Genomic DNA, 26289 nt, shown 5'->3' with positions numbered 1-26289 from the left:
CCAAACCCCTGTTGGTGGGTCAGGCTAGCTCGCTACTCTCGCTCGCCGCAGTAAAGTATGACAATTCTTTTACGCCCCACCACTTTGAAATGTCACCAGTCGCCCCTGTATATAAAACCTTTAAAATAAATTAAAATAAGAAGTAAACATTGTATTTTAGCTCTTATGAGTGGGATGAAGACAAACAGAAAACAATATTGATAAATTATACCGAAATTTGGAAAAAGTGGAGCCTACCAAGAAGTTTGTGTAAACTTGTGGAAATTAAAATACAGGCTGTTATCATTTTTTGGCATTTTTACCAGCTTTTGGAGTTTTACTCTATGGTAGTTGACATTGTGGCAAGCTATCATCTCCTGTCATTTACTTCCCCAACTTTCTAGCAGTAACAACATTGACGAACTATTTGTATCTGCAGATAAAGTCGCTGTCGTGAATATTTCCCTAAAAAATACATCGCGCACTTACACTTACCTGCTGCCTAAATGCCAGCCTAAAATGCCGCTCTTTACCGCCTGGGTGTATGCTTCTGCTATTGGTTGCCAGAGTGCAGCAACCTGTCTCCAGCACGTGGTAACGTTCTTTAATGTTTTAGCAAGTTTGGCACTGAAGGAAATAGTCTAACAATATACAAGCATCACCATTTGCCTAAGGAGGGAGGGTCGGCGACAGGATGGTACTGGATAAGGGTTGCGCCCCGTCCCACCCTCCCAGTTACTGTACCCGTGCCTAGGGGAGGGACTCGCTCCCCTCGCTGGGCGTGTGAGAGGTTACAGTAAAGTTGCCTGAGGGGTTACAATAAAGTTTCTCTCGCTGGGAGCGTGAGGGGTTGCACAGTAAAGTAACCTGTGCACAGAGCCTGACCTCCCTGCACGCACCTTTCCGGCGAGGCGGGCACGGGCAGCCGTCAGCTGAGCTCCCGCTGTCAGTCCCGCGGAGGGCGGGGCTGCGGCGGAGAGGGGAGGGAGGGAAACAGGCAAGAAACTGAGAATCTGCCGGAAGCGCCGGAGCCCGTGAGAGGCAGAGAGATAAGAAAGAGCGAGACTGCGGGGGACAGCAAAGAGAGCAGACACCCCCGAGACGGCACAGTGAGCAGACAGGAGACAGCAGGGCGCGCGAGACTGCAAAACGCAGAGTGCCGATCAGGACATCTCTGGGCAAAGAGGAATAACACCTGGAGACTGAAGTAGACACACCCACTGGGAGACAGACGTGGTCGACACCTTAGAAGGGCACAGGTGCCGCGACCCACTGTGGAATCCGGGACTCTCCCGAGGTGCAGACTTCCGGAAAAGACAGGTCACAGGCAGACAGACACCCGTGGGAGACAGGCGTGCAGACAGCCATAGGAGACGAGGAAGCACCTTAGAGTTATAGACACGAGACTCGGTGGGGTGGAGTGAGTGACTTGGGAGGGAGAGAGAGACTGGCCCCTGTGACTGCTAAAGGTTTGAAGAGCGTGTGTGAGAGGTGCCGGGGAGCTCGAGACAGCACCTCTCTCGGCTGACAGTGACAGACCTCCACACTCTGGCCGCAGGTAGAGGCAGCCGATGAACCTGTGAGAGGCCCGGACCTCGCGGACGCGCTCCCCCCGGAGGCGGTGCAACTGCGGGCTCACCCAAGGGGCTGCGCCATGTGGGACCCCGGGGACTTCGCCCGCTGCTGGCAGGAGCAGTTCCCCGGCTGTCCTGTCCCCTGCATGGATCTGCAGTCGGTCCCGGACTTGGAGCGCGAGCTGGAGCGCTGCCGGGGGGCCCTGCGCCTCCTGCATCAGCAGCTGGAGCGGGAGACCTTTCGGCTTGGCTACCTGGAGAGGACCCTGGAGCGGCACAAAGGGGGGCCCAGGACAGCACCCCAACACACTGCATCCATGGGGCAAGGGGGGCCCGACAAAGGAAGCGAGGACTCGAGGGTGCACACAGGGTCCGGCGAGAGCCCGGACTGCCAGGCCAAAACAACCGAAACATGTGCATCACAACTACAAGGTGTAAAGGAAGGAGAGATCAGAGAGCGCCCGCCGCCGGAAGGAGAGCCTGCGCCACCACCTGCAGAAACCAGGCAGCAGCCACCACCCCCGAGGGAGGATGAGGACAAGATAGAGGCCCTGGGGCTGAGCGGAGGACCGCCAGCAGAGCTGCAGGGGGACTTGAGAGAGACCGGGGGAAGGCGAGAGTCCCTGGGGGAGGTGAAAGAGCCCCCAGTGACCGAGAGGGAACCTGGACAGCAGCCAGAGGCCTTGGAGGAGACCCTGAAGCACAGTGACCCCCTAGGAGAGGTCAATGGGACACCTGCGCCTACAGGGGACATCCGAGGACAGTCGGTACCACAGGGGGAGACTGAGGCCCCAGAAGCCGCTGAGGGGCAGAGTGAGCCCATGAGGGAGACCAGGGAGCGGCCAGATGTGCCTCACCCTGATCTCAGCCACCAGGCGCAGCCGCCCCTGACGGTGAGGGCGGTGGTAATTCCCACCATAAAGATAACGCTGCAGCCACAATCCCTGGAACCAACAACCGAGGAGCATCCACCACCTGCAGAAAGCAAAGAGCAGCCAAGTATTCCAATGCAGCCAATGCCGGCAGGACACACCTCTGAGCAGGCTCATCATGGTCCAGGTGAGACTGGGGCACCTCCCCCAGTAGATCACACAGGAGAGCAGACGCTGCCCACCAAGGGAACCACCGGGGTCACACCACCACTACCAGCTGAGACCCTGGAGCTGGTGCCTGCCACAGAGCAGGTTCAAGAAGTGCTGCTCCCACAAGACCGCGATTCGCAACCCCTTGGAGGATCTGTGGAGCAAGGATTGGATTTGCAAAGTGGGGGGCAGGCTCATCCCATTGAGGAGTTTGGGGAGCAGCTGACTTCCTCGGTGGCAAAGCAAGATTCGCAGGACAAAGACTTCTGCAGCTTTGACGATAGTGATGATGAGGTTGACCACAACAGTAGGTTTGTGCGGGGCTACCTGCTTCCATCTATTGGGCGCCGCCGTCCCCGGGACCGTGAGTCGGAACTGGGTAGAGGTCGGGTTGGGAGCCCTCACCGGTGGCCAAGGGCCACAGGAACACGTCATCCACCTGGCCCTCACTACAAGCACGAGGAAAAGGAGGAGCCCATGGCCACCAAAGAGAATCCTCCCAACATGGGGACTAAATCCAGGCCAGCGAGTGACATGGGGCACGAGGAGCCCCTGCCTCGCGCAAGCGAGCCTCATGCTCGGGATAGGTTCTCTGTTTTGGCCGCCTTACAGCCGCCCCACGAGGAAGAGTCCATGGCCAAAGCTATCCGGGATCATTTTCGGAAGATGAAGCGCTTCTTGCATGTACCCAGCATGGAGTCTTACTACCTGGATTCTTCAGACAAGGGCAGCGATGGATACAACAGCGAAGAAGACTGGACACACGCAGGTAAAAGGGGTCTTTGGAGGAACTGTAAGGGCCAAGGGAGCACCATGTCTGGGCTTGGTTATGGGTGATGTGAGGAATAGAAAGTCTATCCTGAGAGTTTAATGTATATTTTATTGTGACCAGACAGCTTTCTGCAAGGAGGTTGTCTGTTGTCCTGTAACCCAGAACTGATGTACGTTATAAAAACATGGAGGCATTTCTAGTGATAGCAAAGACTGGCGTGGAAACATATTGTCGTAGGACTCTATGGTGATGCAGGGGGCAGGTAAACGAAGAGTCTAGGGCGGCCTGGAATGCCTGGTTACTTGCAGGTTATCGTCATTATTCTAAGTCCTGGTTTTTCTGTTCCGTTCCTGGACCCGTCCCTTTCTCTCTGGTTTCTGGTGATAGTTTTTTTTTGTAGTTCCTTTGGTATTCTCAGGCTGTCAAGGTGTCATACTTCCCTCTTTATGCCTGCATGGTAGGCAGCGCCACATTTGGGGCAGTATTTTGGCCTTAGCTAGGTAAAACGTTCTGTGGAGCAGACACGCTGCTCCTGGATAAGGAATGGGATGAAAAACGGACGACGAGGTAATAATTAAATGCATTAGTAGCACTTTGAAGTGGCACCTAATCTGTCTGCATAGATTCTATTGAAAAAAGAGCATAAAGTCATCTTCCCACACTTGAGCCTACCAGCCCATGTTGACAAGATTTACCACAGTCATACTGCAGACTGGTAAGCACAGATCTCTTCCCTGCAGAGTCTCTTCTGTTAAACTTTGTATAATTGCCCTTCCCTTCATTGCTGGCTCCCCTCGACAATGGGTGTGCCATTGGTGAAAATCCACACCTGCTCTCCAGCTATCACCCAACTCTCCTCTGACCTTGACCTCTAAAATACTGGACGGGCTCTTGATCAATTGACTCTCACACAGTCTCTCTGAAAACAACCATCTTAAACTTGTCAGTCCCACTTGTGTCCAGTTTTATAACCTCAATACCTCACAACCGCCTGATAGTAACCCTCGTTGTGTTTGACCTCTTAGTGCATTCAACACCGTCCATCGCCTGCTCCAGGATTAACTTGTTCTCTTACCTTTCCAACTGTCCATTGTCAGTGTCCTGGTGCGGCTCAAACCTGCCGCTTTTCTAACCATTGTTGCCCTTCTAGTCTGTCCTTAGTGCTTTTCTCTTGTCTTTATTCTCCACCTCTCCAGGTGGCATACCTCCTCTAAATAGTATTAGGGCATCACTCAGCCTCCCCTACCACCCATTCTCAAATGACCCTCATTTTTTCCTCATTCTGGCTATCTTTCTTCCTTTATCCAGATCTTGAATTGTCTGAATGCCGTCCAATATCAGATACCTGGTTGATCCTGTTGATGGAATAGTTCCAAAACCCAAATACTTTACTTCACTCACCCCACAGGACCACACTCCATCTGCACTGTTCTCCTCTTGCCTCACACTCAGATGCTACCCTGTCTACAACCAAACTTGCAGTAAACGTCAACACCTCTATGCGTGATTGTGGAAACCTCCATCTCTGCCAAATCAGCCAGATACTAGGTGCAGAGCGTGTGCAGGATCCAGACCAACCCTCTCACAGTCAGTGCACTGATTATGAGCACGATTGATCGCTGCATCCAGTTTACCACAGTGTACATCCTCTTCCTCCGGTAAACGAACCAAACCAACATGACCTTTTTTTTCCCCAACCACAAGTGGACACCCACCTATCTTTACTGACAACACCACACTTTACTGAATCTCTTTCCTGCCACTCTCTAGCAAGGAATATGCTCCGCCATAAAGCCTTCCTGTCCCACATTGAGAATACTGCCCGGCGGCCGCCTCTGACCTCTCTTCTGGACCTTGCTCCCCTGTGATCTGTGAGCAACAACCTCTCCTGCTCCATAGATCCACCGCGCCCAACCTTCAGCTTCATTTGACCCTACCATGCCTATCCCTAAATCATGTAATCCTCCAACCTCACACCTCTCATGATAGCACCAAGGGACTCCTTGGGTATACGCTTGCCCTTTATGAATGTATCTATAGTTAAAAAAAGAGAGATGTATATTAGAACAGTTCAGGAAAGTGTGCGTCATCAGGAAATGTTAATAGGAATTGCTATTCTGGCTCTTGCAATGTAGAACATTATCCTGAGGTGCCCTCGCCATGGACCGCTATGCATGTTATCACAATGGGCGTGGCTTGATCAGTAAGATTGGTGGGGGTGAGCTTCAGATTTTCTAATAGTCACGCTGTGAAAAAATGCTAAAATACATTATATGACTAATGGTACACATGAGAGGGGCTTAAGAGGCAGTGGAAAGGGACAGGAATGCGGATTGGTAGGGGTACTACTAGGTGAGGGAAAACAATATTTTTTAAACTAACTTAATCTTTTAAGACTTTCAAAAACGGAGAGAGAGTATATTCACGTTTTAGTCTCTTTGTATGTAACAATTTGTGGTGAAATCCGACAGACACTTCACCATACTTGACCGAAAGCACCTGTACCTAACTATTTAACAGAAAATACATTTATTAGCGGGGGCGTAACACCCCAAACGCTCCTCCTGAAGCTATTCCCCTGGTTACCACCATTTCTACAGCTCACTTCTACCATCTGTGTTATAGTTGGCAAACAGGGCACCTTTTTTCAGTTCTGAGATTCTCAAAGATGGAAGTCAAGGTGTTCTGTTGTTGTGGAATTTAGTTGGAATGAAGGCCATTACCATGATCAAGTATATTGAAAAACGTACGCTGGTTTTAATTTCATAAACCCGTAGAAAGTATGCTCATACAAAAATTCAGTGACAACATATTGAAGATAAACGTGTGAATGGTAGCAACAGGTGGCTGTTACATGTCCAACTATAGGTCGCCATCTTGCTGGTCTTGGTTTATAATTGTGACTTGTACAAAACTCCCTTCTGTTTTTTGGGAGGAGAGGAGGGGGAAAGGGTCAGGGACATTGGATTAGAAGTTGTGGCAATTACCGTGAAGATTGCAATGATGGCATATTTTATTGTTTACCTTGCTCGTTTATTTATTTATTTGCTTATCCATTTATTTATTTATTCATTCATCTCATCTCATCTCACTTACAGATTCGGTCTGATGTTACCTTCTTGTTTTCATTATGCTTTATTTTCCGTTCCTGTATGTATTGTTCTATATGCATTGATCCATGCTTGACCACGGCGTCACTCCAATACGAATGTAAATCTACTGATGCATTATGGCCGTTATCATCATTGTTTTTGCTCAATAAAAAAAGATTTGAACTCAAAAAAAAAAAAAAAAAAAAAAGAAGTTGTGGCAATTACTATGCCTTGTTTGGAGAAATGTGGGGTATATAAAAGGTGTGTTACTAGTTTTTTTAAACAAAGTATATTGCATTCTGTGTTGCATTTAGGCATTAACTTATGATGCATTAAATCCTCAAACTAATACTTCCTTGTTGGCTATCTGGCAGATATCGCTGTTGCGTACAGAGAGGAGAAGAGGGTGATGATCATAACGATCCCTATGTTCACTTTCTTTGCAGAAGTTTCTTTACAAAAACAAACTTATATTTTTTTAGTGGTCCAAAAATTGTATTGAAAATTTGGTGCTGATAGGCCAAAAATATATTCCACCAAAAAGGCCATTGTAACTTGCACTAAACATTCACAAATGCTGACTCTATGTATCTTGTTTGCTAGACCAGTGCAGTGGAAGTAAATGGGTCCCCATGAACCATATTATATATTGGGTGTCAAAAGTTTCGCACTGAAACTCAGGTGGGGCTTTTTGCTCAAGTGCAGAGGCAAAACCCGCTGGATAGATTTACACCAAACGTGAACCAAATATGGGCAGTGGTCCAGCTTAGCTCCTGTCTTATCATTCAGTATAAATCCCCAAGCTTTATTTTTCTTTTGAAAATTGAAAAACATAAACGTTTGTTCATGTGGATGCTAACTATTTTTTGGCTGAGTTTCAATTTAAGCTCATGTGAAGAAAAATCTGATTGGCTGTCGAGAGCTGATTGTTTTAACTCCACAACTCATTATGAAGACCCGCTCCCTTACCCTTTACTATGGAAAAATAGCTCTATTTTGCCTCATGCTTCGTGAACAGTCCTTGACAGTATGCACATTTTTTCCATTCAAATCACATTTAAGGTGAGATGGCATTAATGTAGCTCTACCCATTAATCCTAATACAAACAACGATCTGGTGCCAGTATGTACTGTGCATCTGGACATAGCTGCCCCTGAAACCATTTGGTACATGCTCTGTGTGCCACGGCAGTCTATAACAGTTTCAAAGAATACACTGTCTATCTGAGGCCCTGTTGTAGAGATTAAAAGGATTCTGGGTAGCAAATGCTGTGGCGTATGTTGCCCGCCAAGTTCTCGGTCTGCCAGTCTCATTTACAGAGTGGTGAACCTTACGTTTTCAGTTCGATAGAGACCTCACCGGCTCTTTCGATGAAATACTTCCTCCAATGGCTCAACGAAGTAGGGGCTGACTGAGGAAGGACATTACACTGTCCACCCAATTTAGGGTGGATAGTATAATTCCTTTTTTTCATGTCTGTCGCTGCCAAGAAAAAATGTCGGGGAGGGACCGGAAAAGACTACCCGAAAATGGCAGTCATTAGCCTTTTATTTTTTAGAAACTCTGTTTCTGAAAAACAAAAAAAAGTGAAAAGTTTGGTGGATGGCTGTCAAAACAAACAGTAGCACTCCACCAAACTTTTAGTACATTGAACGTAACTGCAGCCACTCTCCTCTTTAGCACTATCTCGCTCAACTCTCATTTCAGCTAAACTTCAGATACAACATTACCAAACATGGTTCAATTTATATATCACCCCAGTGATAATTAAAAAGTGGGGAGGAGTTTCTGGCATAAACTGTCCACGCTGTCAGGATGCAGGGGTAGACTTAGTGCATATGCTGGCAGAGTGACCAGGGTTACTGAACCTGAGAAGGGATATATCTCATTTTCTCGAGATACAATTAAAGCTCCGGATCAGGGTTACCCCCCAACTGATTCTTCTGGGAATCTTAGTGGCACAGGAATAGGACGCTCTTTCCACGGCTCCAGCCTCCTTTCTATGTCTTGCTGTGACAGTGCTCAGATTGTGCCTGGAGACAGCCTGGCTGCTTCCTGCTCCCCCTTCATTTACCAAGGGCGAGGCTAGACGAGCCCGCCTTTAGGGGCCGGCCCCCCGGCCCACGCACCCCATTCGCTGAGAGTAGCCGGTCGGCCACCCTATGGGAGGCGACCGGGTAGAGGAAGTCCTTCCGGGTTGTCCAGCGGTGACGTATTTCCGGCGCAGGCGGGGTCAGAGGCCGTGACCTATTTAGGTCACAATCGCAACTCGGTCGGCCTCTTTCCTCGCCTGCGTCGTGACCTGCTCGCACCTACTGGACCCCCTTTTCCTCAGGCTCGGTAGCCTGTTTTCTTTAACTCCCACCCACCCGTCCCTTAGCTAAGTGGTTTGAAAGGGTGTGGCGGAAAAGAGACATTGGAACACTGACTAGATAGATGGCATAGACGGGAGTCCACCTTGAGCACTCCCTTAGGCCAGCACTGAGGGGAGAGAAGGTAAGCTCTCCACAGGGGGATGGAGACCACCGGTTGGGGAGGCTAGGGCGACAGGTACGAGCCTCCTGGGATCCTGGTCAACCTGGTGGAGGAGTGGTGGTGCCCTGGAAATGGCGGACAAGGTTTCGAGGGCTGGGGCCCATCACTCTATGACGCAGGTGGGTTGCACCTCGCGTGGGCATCGCTTCCTGGGGAGAGCCTAGCCAGAGGGCCTCTTGGTGCTGGGGGGATAATGACATTCTGTGTGAAGATTAATAATGATAATGTACAGTTTAATTTTGTGTTCTGATTTTGAAGTTTTTAATAATGTTTTGATAATTTATGCAACGTCATGTTTATGTGTGTTGATATTAAACATGGCCGTTTTTTACACCCACCTAAATCTCAAGTGTTAATTTATGGGTGGGTGATGGGAGGGCGTGGAGCATGCTGGGGGATCCGGTCCCTATAATCAATGGCTAACTTGGTTAATCTCAATTTATCACACAGAAAGAGCGCTTTACGCACACAAGGTCACCAAGCTCGAAAAAGGGGGCAGCAAATCAAGGCTCCATCGAGGGAATGGGTCGTAACACAGGGGCAAAGTTGATCTGCTTCCTCTCTAAGATTATGGGGGTGCCTGTCATTTGTTTAAGGCCCTCTTTTTGTTAAGGCCCATTGGGGTTACACTGTGTTAGGATTTGACCTGCTCTGATTACATATGTGTTCTTTTCATCATTTATATTGGTTTATAATGTAGCCCGCTCGCTTACCCAAAAAAAGGTTATTTTTTATTTTTATGCTCCTTGTATTGGGTTTGCTTGGATGGGGGGGAAGGGTAATTAGTATTCTTGGTTAAAATGTAATAAAGATGGTTTGAAAAAAAAGACATTTACTGCAGTGACGGCACATTGTTAGGATATGACCACTAAGCTGGTGCTCATCTCTAAATTTGGCAGGCTGAGTACTGTCGAGATGGTGGAGTTGGTGACTTCCGCCATGCTAATGGACATCCCTCCGCCTGCCAAAGTCAAATTCAGGCCTGAAGTTAGAAGGTGGAAAGCTGTGCTCAGATTAGTCCAGTGGGGAGCGAGTTAAATGGTGAATTCAAAAAGTAATATTGTCCCCTGAAATCCCCATAGTGAATTCTTTATAAGGAACTCGAACACCACTGCTGGGGCTCATGCCTACCCTGTACCAATTGGACCTGGCCATAGAACATTGGTGAAAGCCATCTCCTGTGCTCACTTCCACATTGGAATCTCTGAAGATCACAACTGGTGCTCAGCAACTTCTGGGCAGGGCCGCAGTTCATGACCACTTAGTATTGGGGGCATACGGTCTTCCTGGGAGAGAGGTGTGGTGCAGCGGCCAAGCGGCTGACTCCAGAGCGCGGGGCTCACAGTTCGATTCCAGGCTCCTGTGCCAGCTCAGCATCACCTGACTCTGGGCAATAGCTCACTTAATCTCCCTAGCGGCCCCCAGCACCTTGAAACCCGCGAGGGGTGGTTCGTCCTTTACAAATACAAAAATATATATTCCCAGTACAGATATGCCGTAACTCCAGAGTGCACAAAGACTCTGTACATTAAATAATATATTCGTGTTCTCTTATTTCAACCTCTATTTGCAGTTTTTTTTAGTATTTTTTTTAACATTTATGTTACTTCCTTGCACCCTGTAGCGACAATGTGCTGAGCTTTGGTGTTAAGTAGAGTAACTCTTTTTTTTATTAGGTCCGGAATGACAGCACAGTATCGTTGCTAATTCTTTAAAACACACATAGTGAGTTTTGGCTCCATCTAGAGGAGTAGAACTTGCACCTCATGTAGCAGGATATTTTTCCGTATCACCCCGCCTTCCAGAAAGTACTTCCCCTGGTATGCATGAGGGACTGTTTTTACACCCTGTCATCACGCTATTTGTCACATTAAATTCTTTATCTTCTTTGTGCATTATGCAGACAGCATTACGTTTGTGTTGTTTTTTTCCCAAGCATTGCAAAGCTAAAAAAAAGGTTTAAATTGATATGCAACATATGTAATAACACATGTAATAACTCTTGTTATCAACTTTGAGGGCTGCTCGGTTCCTTTCCGCAGAAAGGTGCTTTCAAATTGAAACTCCACTGGGTAGTTTGTTTTTTGAGCAACATTATATAGCTATGCCTAAAAGATTCTGGTGGTACATGTTAATGTTGATGAGCTGCCCTTGCCGGTTCATGGGTTTTTGAAGTGAACCTGTAACTTCCTGCAGACTGTGTCTTCGCTGCTTTGCTGTTTCACAGTCGTGCGGTTTTTCTTGGGTTTTAAGCTGCGTTGTGGGTTTGGTTCATCAAAGCTTGACGCTTCCCTTCATCTTCCGCTGCTTATTGTCACCGAGTCACGTGTCGCACATGACAAGTCTATTTTAGTACTTGTGCAAATGTGGCGTTCGCTGTTGTGTGCTGTTCGGCTTGAAGTGCTCACCTGTCAGCAGATTTTGAATTTACTTAGCTAGAAAAATGGTCGGCGATTCTGTCTGTGTGGAACCGCGTTTATGATTGTAAAGGCGGGGGAGGGGTCCGAGTTTGAATATCATTCGTGATTGGCTGGTCGCAGAGGCGAAAAGTATTCACGGTCGTATCCAGATTAAACATTGGTTGAAAAGCCTGAGGGCCTCATTATGAGTTTTCTGTCTTACATGGGTAATGCCGCACCTGGTAAATACCACAATCACCAGGAGGGTTTTTTATTTCCACCTCTGAGGTTCAGGCGTCCAAATGAGGAATAACTCAAGACGTTTTAAAACCTTGGCAAAGTGGGCAATTGTCAAGGCCCCCTATATTTCTAGGGTCCCCATGGGAAGGAAATTATTTTTTTCTACGTCATCACTTCCCCTATATTCATCGATCTCAAACGCTGTTCCTCTCTCTGCTTACTTCTCCCTCAGACCAGACTGTTTCTCTCGACTCAGTGTCATTTTAAGGATTTTGTGGCCGCTGTCTAGAAATTTTAAAGGTGTGTATTTAGGATACCTATTAAGACTATTTATGGTATGAATATTTTTTGACATCTCAAGTGCTTGAATTGACGGAATTTTTTTGTAAATGTTAACGTACTGTAGTTGCGAACAGGAAACACCAAAAAAGGTATTGCCCAGAGCCCCAAACATTCTTAAAATGACAGTGGGACTAATGTGGAAATACCACACATTTCTTCTCGTTCTGCGCTGCAAAACAGGTATATTTTTGCAGTATTTTACTGTCACCGATTCTACCAGGTTTCATAAACTTTGTGAAATCTGTACAGGGGCAAACGTGTGTTATTGTTGCACATATTGTCATCCTGATGAAATTAGGGCCTCTGCGGGTATGCCATAATCTGAAGTCTTTCCTCCAAAATATGAAATTGTGAAAAGATCTTCAAATGGGAGGCTCCAGAAGAACAGAGTTGGTGTTTTTTATGCATCTGTTACTTTGTGTCATTCGTTACTTGTGCCAGTTGATTCATTACTGCACCATACTGTGGATATGACTGTGAAAAATTAAGATGATAATCCTCAATATAAGGTTTATATAGCATACAAAGCCCATATTGCATTGTCTCGAAGCACTTTCCACATTACATGCTATTGCTATCTGCAGAGAACATTAACCACTATTAATTGTGGACTAATAATCAGGGACTTGCGAGGACGCATAATAAGAACAATTATCAGCAATTCATGCCCAGTAATAAGTGCTTCATAAAGCAGATGGCTCTTGCTCATCTTAATCTGGCACAACACAGTAAAAAAAAATATGGCACTTGTTTAAGACCAAATCATGTCCCTGCCACTGAACCTAGGATGCAAAAAGTGCCAGCATTCCTATTGGCTGAAATCATTTCACTGTTTCATAGAGGGTGCTCATTGGGCTTTATCCATGCAGTGGTTCTCCTGTTATTAGCCTCTATAGGAAACAAGCATTTGCAATGCAATAGATCTCGCATTATGAAAGTTTGAGCTATTGGTATTGTAAATTACACATTTTTTATTTATGTGTTGGTTTTGAAAATAGCGAAATTAATAGCTTTGCCATTTACAATGCCAATAGTTATACCTTTCGCCAATGTGACACCTATAGCATTTGTAATGCAATATGTGTTGTATTTACGTGACTTAGATGTATTAATGTTACAAATAACAATGGCTTTTAATTTTTTTAAAATAATTAATACTTAAATAAAAGGTATTGTAATTTATAATGGCAATAGCTTAAACTTTTGTAAATAACTTTAGTGAAGATTATGTTCAGTGTATTTTATCGTGACGAAAATCCAAGAACAGAAGTGAAATATTAACATCTTTTTGTGACATTTGTAATAAAGCTTGAAACATTGAGAGAACATATTTGAACCAGTTGTTGTTGAATGGTGGCACAGATTGATGCTGTGGTGGCGCTGAGTGATGTTGTGGTGGCGAAAAGTGATGCTATGGAGTTCAGTGATGCTGTGGTAGGGCATAGTGATGTTGTGGTGCCCCTGAGTGATGCTGTGATGGTGCTGAGTGATGCTGTGGTGATGCGATAGATAGAGTGAGTGCGATAGATAGAGGGAGGGCGATAGATAGATAGAGGGAGGTGCTGAGTGATGCTGTGGTGATGCGATAGAGTGAGTGCGATAGATAGAGGGAGGGCAATAGATAGAGGGAGGGCAATAGATAGAGGAAGGGCTATAGATAGATAGATAGAGGGAGGGCGATAGAAAGAGGTAGGGCGATAGAGGGAGGGCGATGGATAGATAGAGGGAGGGCGATAGATAGATAGAGGGAGGGCGATAGCAGTGAGGGCGATAGATAGAGTGAGGACGATAGATAGAGTGAGGATGATAGATAGAGTGAGGGCGATAGAAAGAGAGATAGATAGAGTGAGGGCAATAGATGGAGAGATAGTGAGGGTGAAGGTGAAAGATAGATAGAGTGAGGGCAATAGATAGATAAACACTCTTTGGTAGCTACCCACTGGAAATAAAAAACACTGAACAAAGAAAAGTGTGCAGAATGTGAACAAACCGTGAAATACACAAATTGGTACCATGAAAGACCACCAAAATGAGAACGCAAGTGGATAATACGTTTACGCACTTATACATCACAGGCAGCAGCAGTGTAAGCCTTCCTCCGGTTCTGTAACTGTGCATGATTGCATATGATGGAGAGCGAGGTGTGTGGTGTACTAGAGTGAATTGTGTGCTAGTAAGAGATCACGTTTGACATGGTGCAAATCACAAGGTGAAGGTATGGTGTATATGAGTGATATAAATATTTGCAAGAGGGAAAAGATAGCAACACATGGCTGTTGAAAGTTCCTGCCTGCACGTCATAACGTACTTTTCCACACAATCCAGGATGACATGGATAAGAGAAGAGGGGGTGTAAGGGTGCAGGGCTGGAGTGCCAAAGAAAGGGAGAGGCAGTGTCATTGCTACGATACTATCGTCATGCCTTTATGAGGCTGTAAGCCTCCAAATTTGTACGCGGGGTGCTCTGCTTTGAATATTTATGCTACAGCAAATACAAACATAAAGATGTTCTATTTACAGCAACTCAGCACATTTCTCGGCCTGCCAGCCAACAGATCAAACACAGCCCAGCACCATTTGTACAGAATAAACAAAGTGGTTTTTTTCCCAAAAAAATCAAGAGAAAACAGTATTGTAAACAGATGGGGGGGGGGGGAGGGGTGCTCTAACCCGACCCATGTCCAAACAGTGATTGCAAGGAACTGGAATGAGGAGAGGGCGTCTGTGGAGAGAGATGGTACAGAACATATGTGCTACGGTAGATGAAGAGAAATGACTGGAATAAACACTCACGGCAGTGAGAGAAGAGAGTGAACAGAGCGTCTAAGGAGAGACTGTGTAGCAGAATGGAGGGTAGTTATCTTAGAAGAGGTTGTTCTAGGGTATGCAGGGAAGAAGAAAGGATAACAAGTATATTTCCTTGCACGCGTAATACTGTTTACACTCATCATTGTGCGCCATCTTCATAAAAAAATTGGGTAAGAAGAAATATGTACATTAGTTGCATGTGTGACTTTGTTTTTGTTTGCAGTCTGTGTACTTCACCTACGGGGCTTCTAAATGTAGCGAAATTCACTTTTATTTCCCCAAATACAGTACAAAAATTAAGCATAGAGCAGAAATTCTACTGGTGGGCCTTCAGATTGCACAGTGACCCCTGCGCAACAAAGTGAGTTTGAATCAAAACTCGGGCCGCCTCTGAAAACAGACAATTTATTTGAGCGAACATCAACATAGTTGTCTCCATCCATGTGTGTGCAATGGTGTGAACTCCGTAGAAGTGCTTCTCGTGATATAAATACGGACAAATAAATCGGGACAGAACAAAAACGTCAAGAATGGGGTCGGGAAATGGAGGTTCTTCATAAACTTCACCTCACTGAGGGCTTTAAGTGCTCTGCTCCTCTGTTGCATTTTGGGCTCTGCCAGAAGGGACAATTGGAGGAGGGGGCGGGGTGGAGCCAGGGACGCTGTCTCTCCTAGTCTCCTTTATTCTGTGAGATATCATGCAGCTGAAAGCAACCCCGTCCTGTTATGCTTTTTCAGATGTGTCAGAAGCAGACTTGCTGGCTGAGACCCACTTGGTTAGTCAGCGAATCTGTTTCTTTTTTGAAACATTTCTTCCCCCAGCCTGTTAATTTGTAAATGCATGAAGACAGAGAGGGGGAAGGTAAGATTCTTTCTGTTTCTCTTGTAAGCCACAGGCCGGACATTGGAGGAGGGGGAGGGGTAGAGCCGGCCATAGTATTAGAAACAAGAATAATCTTACCTCCCTGATTGTCTTCATGCATTTACGAATTAACAGGCTGAAAGACGAAATATTGCAAAAATTAAACTGACTCGCTAAGTAACCTAGATGGTTTCAGCGAGCAAGTCTGCTTCTGACACCTCTGGAAACTTTCAAGACCGCTCTAATCACTGTGCCTTCTGCAGAGCCCGGAACTTGCACAGTAATTATCTGCAGAGTGCAGGAAGCACGAGTCAACCACAAAGCATTGTGAGGGGAGCCGTTATCAAAAAGAAACATCCTTTGAGTGCCAGGACAAAAAGTAACAACCAGCATTTGCAATGCAATAGGTCGGACCATTTATTTTGATTTTTTTACTTAGTAGAAACACATTGTAATAAAGACAATTTAAACTGGCTAGTTAGTTCACAGTGTTTTTATTGACAAAGTGCGCTGCGCTCTCTTATATTTAAAGCCCCAAAGAACTGAGCAAAAACAGTTACATTGTTGGCAAAAACAGGGCACAAACGAAAGACATAAAAGATACTTTTATAAAAGCACAAAGTGAGCCTGCAAATTGTTTTAATCAAAGGCTGAGCGTGTCTGCAGAAATTCACCATGAAGCCGGCTTCTTAAAAGTCAAACAAAGAAATACCCTTCACAAGACTGAACATATTGGAAAAGGCCCGCAAAACGAAAAGGTACATTTAAGGACTCTTCTGGCAAAGGGCACGCAGATTACTTGGAGAACCACATTTACATGAAATCAATATGCTGAAAGACAATACAGATATATTTAATCATGGAAAGAGCTAGACGGCGAGTGGTGGGCTGGAGAGCAAACGTGACTGAGCGCCCGGCAGGAAGCGGGGTCGAGAGGAGATGAGCGCAAGGGAAGACACGCTAAGGAAGATGTCCACGTGAAGATAGTTAAATGCACACAGACAGCAAAGGGCGCCCTGGTCAGCAGACAGACAGCAGCATGATTCACTTAAAATTGTTAAATTATCTCACTTCCTCCGCAGTGACCATTGGTCACGATGAGATGTTATTTGGCAGAGCTGCGTGGGAGTTCCAAAGGTGTGAGGCAGAGGTTGCTTCTTAAGGAAAACAAAAAAACAAGCACACAGGTGGGGGATCAAATAGGCAAAAGAGCAAAGTGGTACTTGTGGGAAGAAAACCCGGGTGAGCAGGCAATGTGGGGGCACAGTGTAACAAGCGATGCACGCTCTGTGCTGGGGAGGGGGACGGCCATTAGCCTGTGAAACTCACGGCGGAGAGCAAAGGAAGGGTGGGAGGGACATTGGCGAGCGAGGGGTGAGGGGCTGTGCAGCCTGGTGAGCTGAAGTGGCAGCAGAGGCGGAGCGCGGCGCATGCGCACGAAGTGTCTGGTAGCAAATGGCAGCTGCTCACAATGCACGTGGTTGGGCTCACATGCACTGTACCCGATCCGCAGTTTGGGTACACTTTTGAAAGCCTTACTATAATCTCACCAAGCATTACGCGAGACCTAAGCCATCCCATAGGGATGGCTTAGGCAGGGATTGCTGAGTCGGACTGCAGGTCTTTGGATGAGCACAACGTTGTCACATGTTATGTATACATTGAGCTTATTTATATTATTCACTTCTCTTTCTTATGATATTTGCTGTGTTGACTGCTCTTCTTGATTACACCTGGAATGTACAAGAACTCCATAACTGTGATTAGAATCTCAAGGAATAGATGCATAAACAAGTGCCAGAGAATTGTGAGCAAGATGATCAGAAGCACTCTACTACGGGAGATGGAAGATTGCTGCATAAACACTAAACCCATCCTTTTTCCTAAGGCTCACTATTTGATTATTTCATTTTTTTAAACCTCCATGCAGATGTTTGGAAAAGTCGAGACCACACTGATAACTAGATTTGCATGTTCTTATCATAGAGTAAGATGATCAAAAGGGACACCAGGTAGAGAATGTATGAACAAATCTCTACTCACCATACGCATACGACTCATTAAGAAAACCCGCTCAGGATGGCGTGCATTTACATTCCTAGCCCCCCACCTTTGGAATAAACTTCCCCTACGCCTACGAGAATGAATTGCCCACCACAATTTTAGAAAATTATTAAAAACGAATCTATTTTACCTTATAGGCTACTGCCAACGTTTTTGTTCCTGCTGCGCCGAGATATCCCTTTGGGGGAGATTCATGCGCATTACAAAAACTAAGAAATAAATAAATTAACAAGATGTCCTGGACATGCTAAGGAATTATTTAGTGGTGTGGCAAGTTTGGGTTTTTTGGGAATATTGATTTAGGTTGGAAGGTGTCTGAGTGTGATGGTTTTGGCGCCCCCCACCTGTTGGTGCGTTTGTGTTTTTCTGTACTGCAGGCTTGAGGGATTTCTTGATAATTACTGGTTTTACATGCTCCTACACATTCAACTCCCCGTCACATCTGCTGTTACAGTAATATGTGGGTAGCAGAACTTGCCAGCCATACGGATGTTGGAAATATGTCAAGGACCTGGTGGTGTTCAGTATGTGGGGAGGTGTTTGGGGCTATTGTAAAGAGTGATGCTCTTCATACACAGGAAACATTTGCCCATATTTTCTTTGACTTGTTGGGAAAGCACAGGCTTACCCCAGAGTGGGATGTCTGGTGCATTTTCCATGCTGGCGCCCACATATACTTTTTGTAACCCTCGCCTCTGTATTTCAGACCAGCTAGGTGTTTGCCCTATTAACCTGCAGCCAATGACCGTACGTTTTGAAGGTACTTAAGAACCATGTTTGATAAGCCACTGAAGTTTAAGCTGGAGGTACACTCAGCTTTTGGTGTGATGAAGGTTTTGCAGTCCTGAAAAAGAGACTCAATTCAGAATTTGCAGTGTGCAACTAATTGCAATTCCTAGCTCTTGTATTCTGTGGTGCTTGCATGGGGTGGTAGGGCTCTCACCTGGGTGCCTTTCAGGTAGACACAGGCAAGCGGTTCTTAGTTAGATACTGAAGAACTTGCTTCAAGGGGTCCTTAGCTAGGTGTAAAGTGCTCTTGTCGCAAAGCAGCCTTCATGCTGGGCTGGCTAGACTCCATACACAACCATGGGGAAATATTTGTAACGACCTATATGCTTTCAGTGATTCGGTTGTTCATCAGGACAGCATATTCACCTTTCAAAGTTCTGTTTTTAAGCACCAGGTCTCTTAAGATTTTGTTTTTTCCGGGAGACCTGTCAAATAACAGAATGTTTGTGCTGCCTTCTCGTAGCTCCAGCACGCTCAATACCGACTTTTATCTCCTACTGCATTCTGGGCTTAGTGCTTTGATGCCACTGCTCCAGGCTACCTTGATCTGTTTCGCTCGTTTACCAAAGGGTCCTAAGCTGAGCTAGCAGTCCTGCCATTCCCTCACAGCTTAAAGGCAATACCACCACAGAAAACAGGCTTTCTATATTGATGGCTTACAGTCACTTGGTGTCACAGGAAGCGGACCCCCGGTTTCCTAAGAACAGCAGACAGCCTCATTATGAACACTTTCAAATTAAGTTGAGAGCTGGATTTCATAGTAGGCAAGGGACAGAAGAGGAACAGGGAAAGTTGTAGAAAGATGATCCAAACAGGAAATATGAGGGGTGCTTGAGAGGACGGCAACTTAGAAATGCAGGAAAGGGAAGAGACACGAGAAGGACAATATGTATAGGAGGTTTGTGGGTATATCTCATGTAAACACAGTTACCAGACGGTTCACAAATTTGGAAGGAGATCGGCTAAAAAGAAACGGTACTTATTACAGAAAAGGAACGCAGATCATTTGTTATTCCCCCAGGAATCCCTAAAAAGAACTTGTAAACATTTGGACATATAAGGCGTTTGTCAAGTTGCATTTGGCAGACTAGTATTTTTTAGGTCTTGCCTAGCGTTGCAGTGCGCATGCGCTGCTCGCTTTGCGAGGGCTATTCTGATCGAGGAGATTTGAGAAGGGGACTCGAAGCCGCGCCCCTCGTTTTCATTGGCTGGCGTCATCGTTTATGTAAAATGGTGGCCTCCGATTGAAACTGAGGTTTTTTTGTTTACACCCAGTCTCCTTTTCGTCCAGCCCATCCGGACTGGATTGTCTGCTTTCCGGCTGTGGTGACTGAATTTCTTATCTATAGGATGCGTGTATGTTAATGAGTGACGAGTGTCATAGCCTGGCCTCGGCTGCCCGGGGCGCTGCTGAGGTTCCTGCTGTGTTTATTTCATATTTCAATGTTTTTGTACGCAAAATACGAGATGGATTAATTAACCTCTTTACAAAACTGAACGCTATGGAAAGGAGTTTCACGTTGCAGCTCGGTTTATATTCCATTTTCAGGATGACTCATTGGTGTGCCTGCGTCACTCAGCAGGCACTCACGGGGTACATTACCACTGCAACAACTTGGGGCTTCGGAGGATAATAACTGCAAAGGCGCTGCATTGCCCTGTAGGGAGATGTTGCATCCAGCAAACATATATAGCGGGCCCTCGTTATGAGTGGGGCCCAGAAGGGCTGAGAGGGAGAGGAGGGGGCGTGCCCAGGGAGGGCTGCCACCAGCGCCACAGCTGAGGCTTGGGCCTGACAGCAGGATTGCTATCTAGCCAGTAATTGCATTGGCGCACGGGCTCTGTGGGGTGCGTGTGGGAGCTCGAGACAGTGTCTGCAGACTGCCAGTGTGTGCAGGGCGGCGATAAGGGCAGCGCGGCGGCGTGGGCATGCCAGCCACAGCGGGGCTACAAACATGTTTTATAACTGCGTGAAAAGTCAAACGTGACTAGGATTGGATGGGCTCAGTCAAGTTGGGTTTTGGTGTATTTAGAAGCGTTCTTCTAATGAGCATAAAAGTAAAGAGTGCGAGGTGCAACGAGTCTCCAAAAAGTTCACAAAACTTCTTCCATCTGTAGCTAAATTGGTAACGATTGACTCTTGCTTAGTTTTGACCTTTAACCCATGTATAAGGATGAGTGGCGTGTTTTATAAAAATGTATCTGGTAATCCGTCAACGGATAATATGCAAATTGTATACACTGATAAACCATGTCAGTAAAACTATTTTTGGTCACAAAGATCAGTTAAAGGTTTTTCCAATATGCCCTTGTGTTGTGTGCACAGTGTTTGTTTCTTGTTGTTAGGTTGATGTGTCTGCAGCTTTGCCCTTATCTAGTGGATCAGAGTTTCACATTCACATGTAACGTTGTTTTGTGTAGGCACCATTTAGCGGTCCAGAGCTAAAGAAGACATCAAGGGACGCTGTTTGATTTAGCGAGTAGAGCCGGATTGTTCGGACTCACACTGACAAGTCATATAATAGTCTCTGAGCCCTAATAGGACCTTAAGTATACACAGTGCCTAGAACGAAGTGAATTTAGTTCAGGCAAGAAAAAAGTAGGACACTAAAGAACTATGGAGAAAATATATAGATATAGGCGACTCCCCAGACACAAGTGTAGTAACTCACAGCAATGTTTGAAGTGAATCAAAACATAATGTGATGCATGGGAGAATCAAACCTATGATCGGTTTTTTTCTGTGTATTAATTTCTCAATAATGGTCTTTGTTGTTCAGTAAATTCATGTTTTGTGTATATATATATATATATATATATATATATATATATATATATATATATATATATATATATATGTTGTGCACAATTGTGATGCTTATTATGAAATATTGCTGAGATCTCTATGTACTTGGTGAAGGGATACTTAAATGTCAAAAAGTTTTTTTAAAGAAAAAGAAGTATGAAGTACAACCACAGAGTCAATAAAAGGGACATCTGTGTTTGAAAATTTAGTGCGGTTTATGGTGTCAGAGGTAAAACTGCCGTTGAAACAATTGATCTTAGATTCTGGCCTCTGTCTACCTTAATTGAATCATTCCCCTAAACTTGATATCCAGTTTTGTGTAGGCAGGCACACCTGTTAGCATAGAGGTTTGGTATATATTGCTTATTGATTTTATTATGGAACATACTTGTACGTTACCAGAAAGAGTGCTGTTTTGTCTTATTTGTTGTACAGCTGATAAACATGGTTAACGCAAAAGTAGTAATGCCACAGTTGTGTATTTACAAGAGTTTAAGCTATTGGCATTGTAAATGACCATGCCTTTTATTTATGTTTTAAAAAACAAAAACAAAAAAAGCATTGTTATTTACAATGTCAATAGCTCAAAATAATGTAAATGCGAGACCCATTGCATTGCAAATGCTTGTTTAAAATTTCCTGTCATAAAGTTTGTCAAAGCAAAGTTTCCTCAAATACTTTTTGAAGTCAATTCTCGTTTCTCCTCCGAGATCACAGACGACTCACATTGTCCCTGGGTTTGAACCCAGGACGATAGCAGATAGCAGACCAAGAATTCAACAGATCAGTGCGTTTTAACTTGGAAAAGATATTTAATACCTTGAAATTCTTCAGTGTTGTGGTGTAAAATGTGTTGCTTTGTAGTAAAATTCTGTTTTTTTTATTGGTGAAGTTTTTAAGACCAAATATTATTCTAAAATATATTTTCTTGGCCGATCATCTGCCCTTTCCATGAGTGTAATAGTAGGAACATCACCTCCTGGTTTCCTAATTCATGTACCATAGAACCTGGGCGCCTAATTGTTTTAAACCAGGCTTTCTCGCTAACTGTTTTCTGACTTCTCTTAACACCTGTCTACATACTCTAATGCAACTGAACAGCAAAGCACCACCGCAGCAAGGAGGGTTTCACACTGTGGTGGTTTAGATGCTCAAAATATCCTCACCGGGGCGGGTAAAAGTCTGCAGTCATTTGACCTCAGTAGAAGGTAGGTCCCACCCAGTGGTAGCAAGAAGCAAATTACTCTGTAATCATACAGTGTCATCTCAAAGGCTGTAAAATGTTTTGCATTTGTTACCTTCGTAAGATCTCCTTTTTGAAAAATAATTATTTATTCCAATATAATTAGATGACTTTTATTCTTAATTATTTGTCCTACTGCAGCTAAAGTAAAAGAAAGATGCCAGTATACAATAGATTAACGTATACAAAAAAGTGATAGATGAAATGCTTGAATTATTCTCAGCCACTGATAACTCAAGACTGCATCCCAGTCCATCCTTCTTTTGCACACCATGGAACCTCAGCTTGGACTGAGTCATATGTAAATCAGCCATGACCCTGCTCCAATGGGAACAGTCCTGTCTGAACTGCCAGGCCAGTCCCTCCCTGAACCACAACACAAGCAACCCATGTCCTGATTAAGGCCCGTCAGCCAGGTGCGAAGAAGAAACCATTGCTTTTTAATTGAGCACTACAATATCAAATGTTTTAATACATTAAGTGTACCATATATATTTTTTGTGATTATGTTTATGATGTTTTTTTAACTTGTATGAATATAATTAAAATTGAGGATATTTTTTTATTCATATCTTTCTCTGTGACTTGCTTGTTTACATTGCACTGCAGTATATGTTGCCTGGGAGTGTTATTTTGCATTATTTAACCCTCAGCCAGGTAATCCTTGGTTCAGTATAGATGTCGGCGTTTTCAAATTGGCCTGTGGAACTCAGACTAAGGTTGTGTTAATAGATTTCAACATAGAGGGGCATTGTGCCGCTGGTAAAATTGTACTTTATCTTCCCTGTATGTTAAAAACATTTGCACCACGGGTTGGAAAAGCTTGCTACCTCATCTACGCCATTTTAAAAACGATAATGCTCAAAGTCATTAGGTTCGTCTGTGACACAGACTTGTAGAGATATTGATTTTCCCAATGCGTTTTTGTGTTTCCATAGTTTTTGTCACAACTCACTGTAAGATGGCCACTCCTGTGTGTCTGTGTATGGCAAACATCCTTGAATGTTTTTCTTAAAGCAAAAGAAAAGGCATTGGAATATGCCTGTTGTGCTCTGGAATGGATTAAAATCAGCCAGGGAGGGCAAGTGGCGGCTGGGGTAGAGCCAGCCACTTAAATTAAGTGTGTGGGCAGAGGAAGGGGAGCAGCACATGAAGAGAGGGACGTGGATAATAGTTCATCGCTGTACAATGGGGCGTTATCAAGAAGCCTAATTGTACTGCACCTTCCCTTGAGTGGAGCCTCAATGTTTACGAAAAGAACTCCCACTTGCTGTTCTTGAGAAATACCGCCAAATGATCAATCTCTTTTCATGCTGGAACTGCGCGCACTTGCCTGCTGATATTCTGGGAGGTGTGTGTGTGTGATCGGAGTGCCCCTCAGCAAAACAACATTTGCCCTGATCTGTTCGATCAAGGGCAAAGACTGCCAGAAGGTGCCTGCACCCCCCATGAGTCTTTTCACGGCCTTGAAGAATACAGTAATCCCACCGGTCACTATAAACCGGAAAAGGAGCAGTTAAACAACCCACTAATTATAGTGTCTTTGTGTAACTGAGTGAATGTGGCATTGTTGGAGAGACTATACACCAAGGGGCAAGCTGCTATGAATCACGCCTTTCCACTGGCATTGTTCTTCACAAATGTAGATTTCATAGACACCATGCATATTTCATTTGTGGCAAGAGAGCCTATCCCTGCATGCCTTACGAGTGTGCTGGGATCTGTTATCTACATTTTTACTGTCAGACACTCAGATGTTCATCCTCTCTAAGTTGGTGGGGGGAAAGGGTGGTATGGTGTCACCAGCCCTTCGAAGAGAACAGATTATTTCCATTCTATTTCTAAACTATAGTTTAGGTCAGTAATACTAGAGAGACTAAAAGAAGTAGCCAATGCCATTGATATTTTCTTAAGTTTAATAACTAGATAAGTTAGATGGTCAGAAGATCATACTCTTACAGAATAAAATAGCCTTAGATTATGGCCTTGCAGCCAAAGGGGCTGTGCAAAAGGGTCTGAAGTTGCACACACCTTCCCAATACCTCCTTAAGTATCCATTAACAGATAGAGCCCATAAAGGATAGCATGAAGACACTACAACATGCAAGATTGCTTTGGTTTCAACATGAGCAGCATCTGGTCTTGGTTGTCGGGATTGCTATAGCCGAGCAAGAACTGAAAATGAGTGAGTGAGTAAGTTAGTTCAGCAGAGATGAGTTGGGGCTGGCGTGGTGGAGCTTGGATTAGCAGAATCAAAAATATTTTCAACTATATTTTTGAAGTGTGCAAAAAAATGTGAACTAGAAACTACAAGACATACACATATTTTTTGATTTGGTGGGATATTTTATGACAAACTAGTCAAAATTGAGGCGGGAACTATGCAAGTCAATTTAATCTCACTCCTATCTTAAAGTGTCCATGGCACTGGATATTTCTTTCTTTTCTAGTTTATGATTGGGCCATGTTGAACTTCTAAAAGGTGTGAGAGGACATAAAGATACCTTTGAAACACCCCACCCTCTAGTGTTTAGGTATGATTTTATGACCGAAGTACCTCATGTCCTTTTGAAAATATTACACAGTGAGCACTGTGCTATTGATTCAATGAAATTAAATGAAAAGGGTTCTTATAAAGCGCATGGCTACCCGGAGGCATCCCAGCGCTGTGGCAGTAACCAGAGAGGGAGCCCGCCTCTACAGGAAAAGCCAGGTCTTTAGCTGTTTTCTGAACGTGAGGTGGTTGGGTTCTTTGCGGAAGCTCAGAGGGAAGGCATTCCAGAGTTTAACGGCATTCTAGGAAAAAAGCCGACCCCCCGCTTCTAGCTTTCTTGATCGTGGGAGTTACTGCTAGATGAAGCTCATCTGAGCGTAGTCTTCTGTTGTCTCTGTAGGGGCAGATCAGGTTTTTAATGATAGGTGGTCCAGTTCAACTCAGAGTCTTATGAGCTACACACAAGGCTTTGAAATGGATCCTTTCCTGTACCAGGAGCCAATGGAGGGCACGCAAGGAAGGTCTTGCTGAGCAGCGATTGGGGGTCCCCGTAAGCAGCCTTGCGGCAGAGTTCTGCATGATCTGTAGTTTTATGATTGCTGAACTAGGGGCACCGAAGTAGAGGGCTTTACCCTAGTCTATTCGGAACAGAATCAGGGCTTGGACAAGCAGTTTTTTGGCTTGGCTCGGTAAAAGGGGGAGCACCTTGCGTAGCATTTTTAACAGCCCATAGCACAATGCTGCGGTCTTCCTTGCTTGGGTTTTAAATGAAAGTTCTTGGTCTAACCAGACGCCAAGACTTTTGATCTCTGTTTTAGGTGATGGTGCTGGGCCCATACATGGTGGCCACATGCTGTTCGATTTCAAATTTAAGTAGTTCCCTAGCAGCAGCAGTTCGGTTTTTCCACATTAAGCTTTACATGAGATATGCTCATCCGTTTTGCCACTTCTTCGAGGCAGGAACAGAGGTCGGTGGGTGTCTTGTCGCTCTGGTTGAGGGGGATGACAAGCTGAGTGTCGTCGGCATAAGTCACTGTGTGGATCCCGAATGGAGAAGTTATATCCGCCAGTGGGGACATATAAATAATTAAAGCGAGTTGGGCTCAGGGAGGAGCCCTACGGGGACAGGTTTGGAGCGGGACAACTATTTATATCTGCTTCGAATGGAGAGTTCAGTGATTGACCTCCCCCCTTTTTTTACTTGTTC

At 45.0% G+C, this 26289-nt stretch overlaps 1 protein-coding gene across 1 annotated transcript in view; it reads left to right on the top strand.

The window, feature by feature from the left end:
- Nucleotides 1-1556: 1556 nt before the first annotated feature.
- ABR (ABR activator of RhoGEF and GTPase) overlaps nt 1557-26289 on the top strand; it is a 1286060-nt gene continuing 1261327 nt past the window's right edge. Inside the window, exon 1 of the mRNA XM_086955070.1 lies at nt 1557-3404. Coding sequence (XP_086811196.1) covers nt 1634-3404 — 1771 coding nt within the window. The 5' untranslated portion in view covers nt 1557-1633. The remainder of the gene's footprint in view (nt 3405-26289) is intronic.

Source organism: Lissotriton vulgaris, chromosome 2_1 (assembly GCF_964263255.1).
Source record: "Lissotriton vulgaris chromosome 2_1, aLisVul1.2, whole genome shotgun sequence".
NCBI lineage: Eukaryota > Metazoa > Chordata > Amphibia > Caudata > Salamandridae > Lissotriton > Lissotriton vulgaris.
This window is presented reverse-complemented; position numbering and strand designations above follow the sequence as displayed.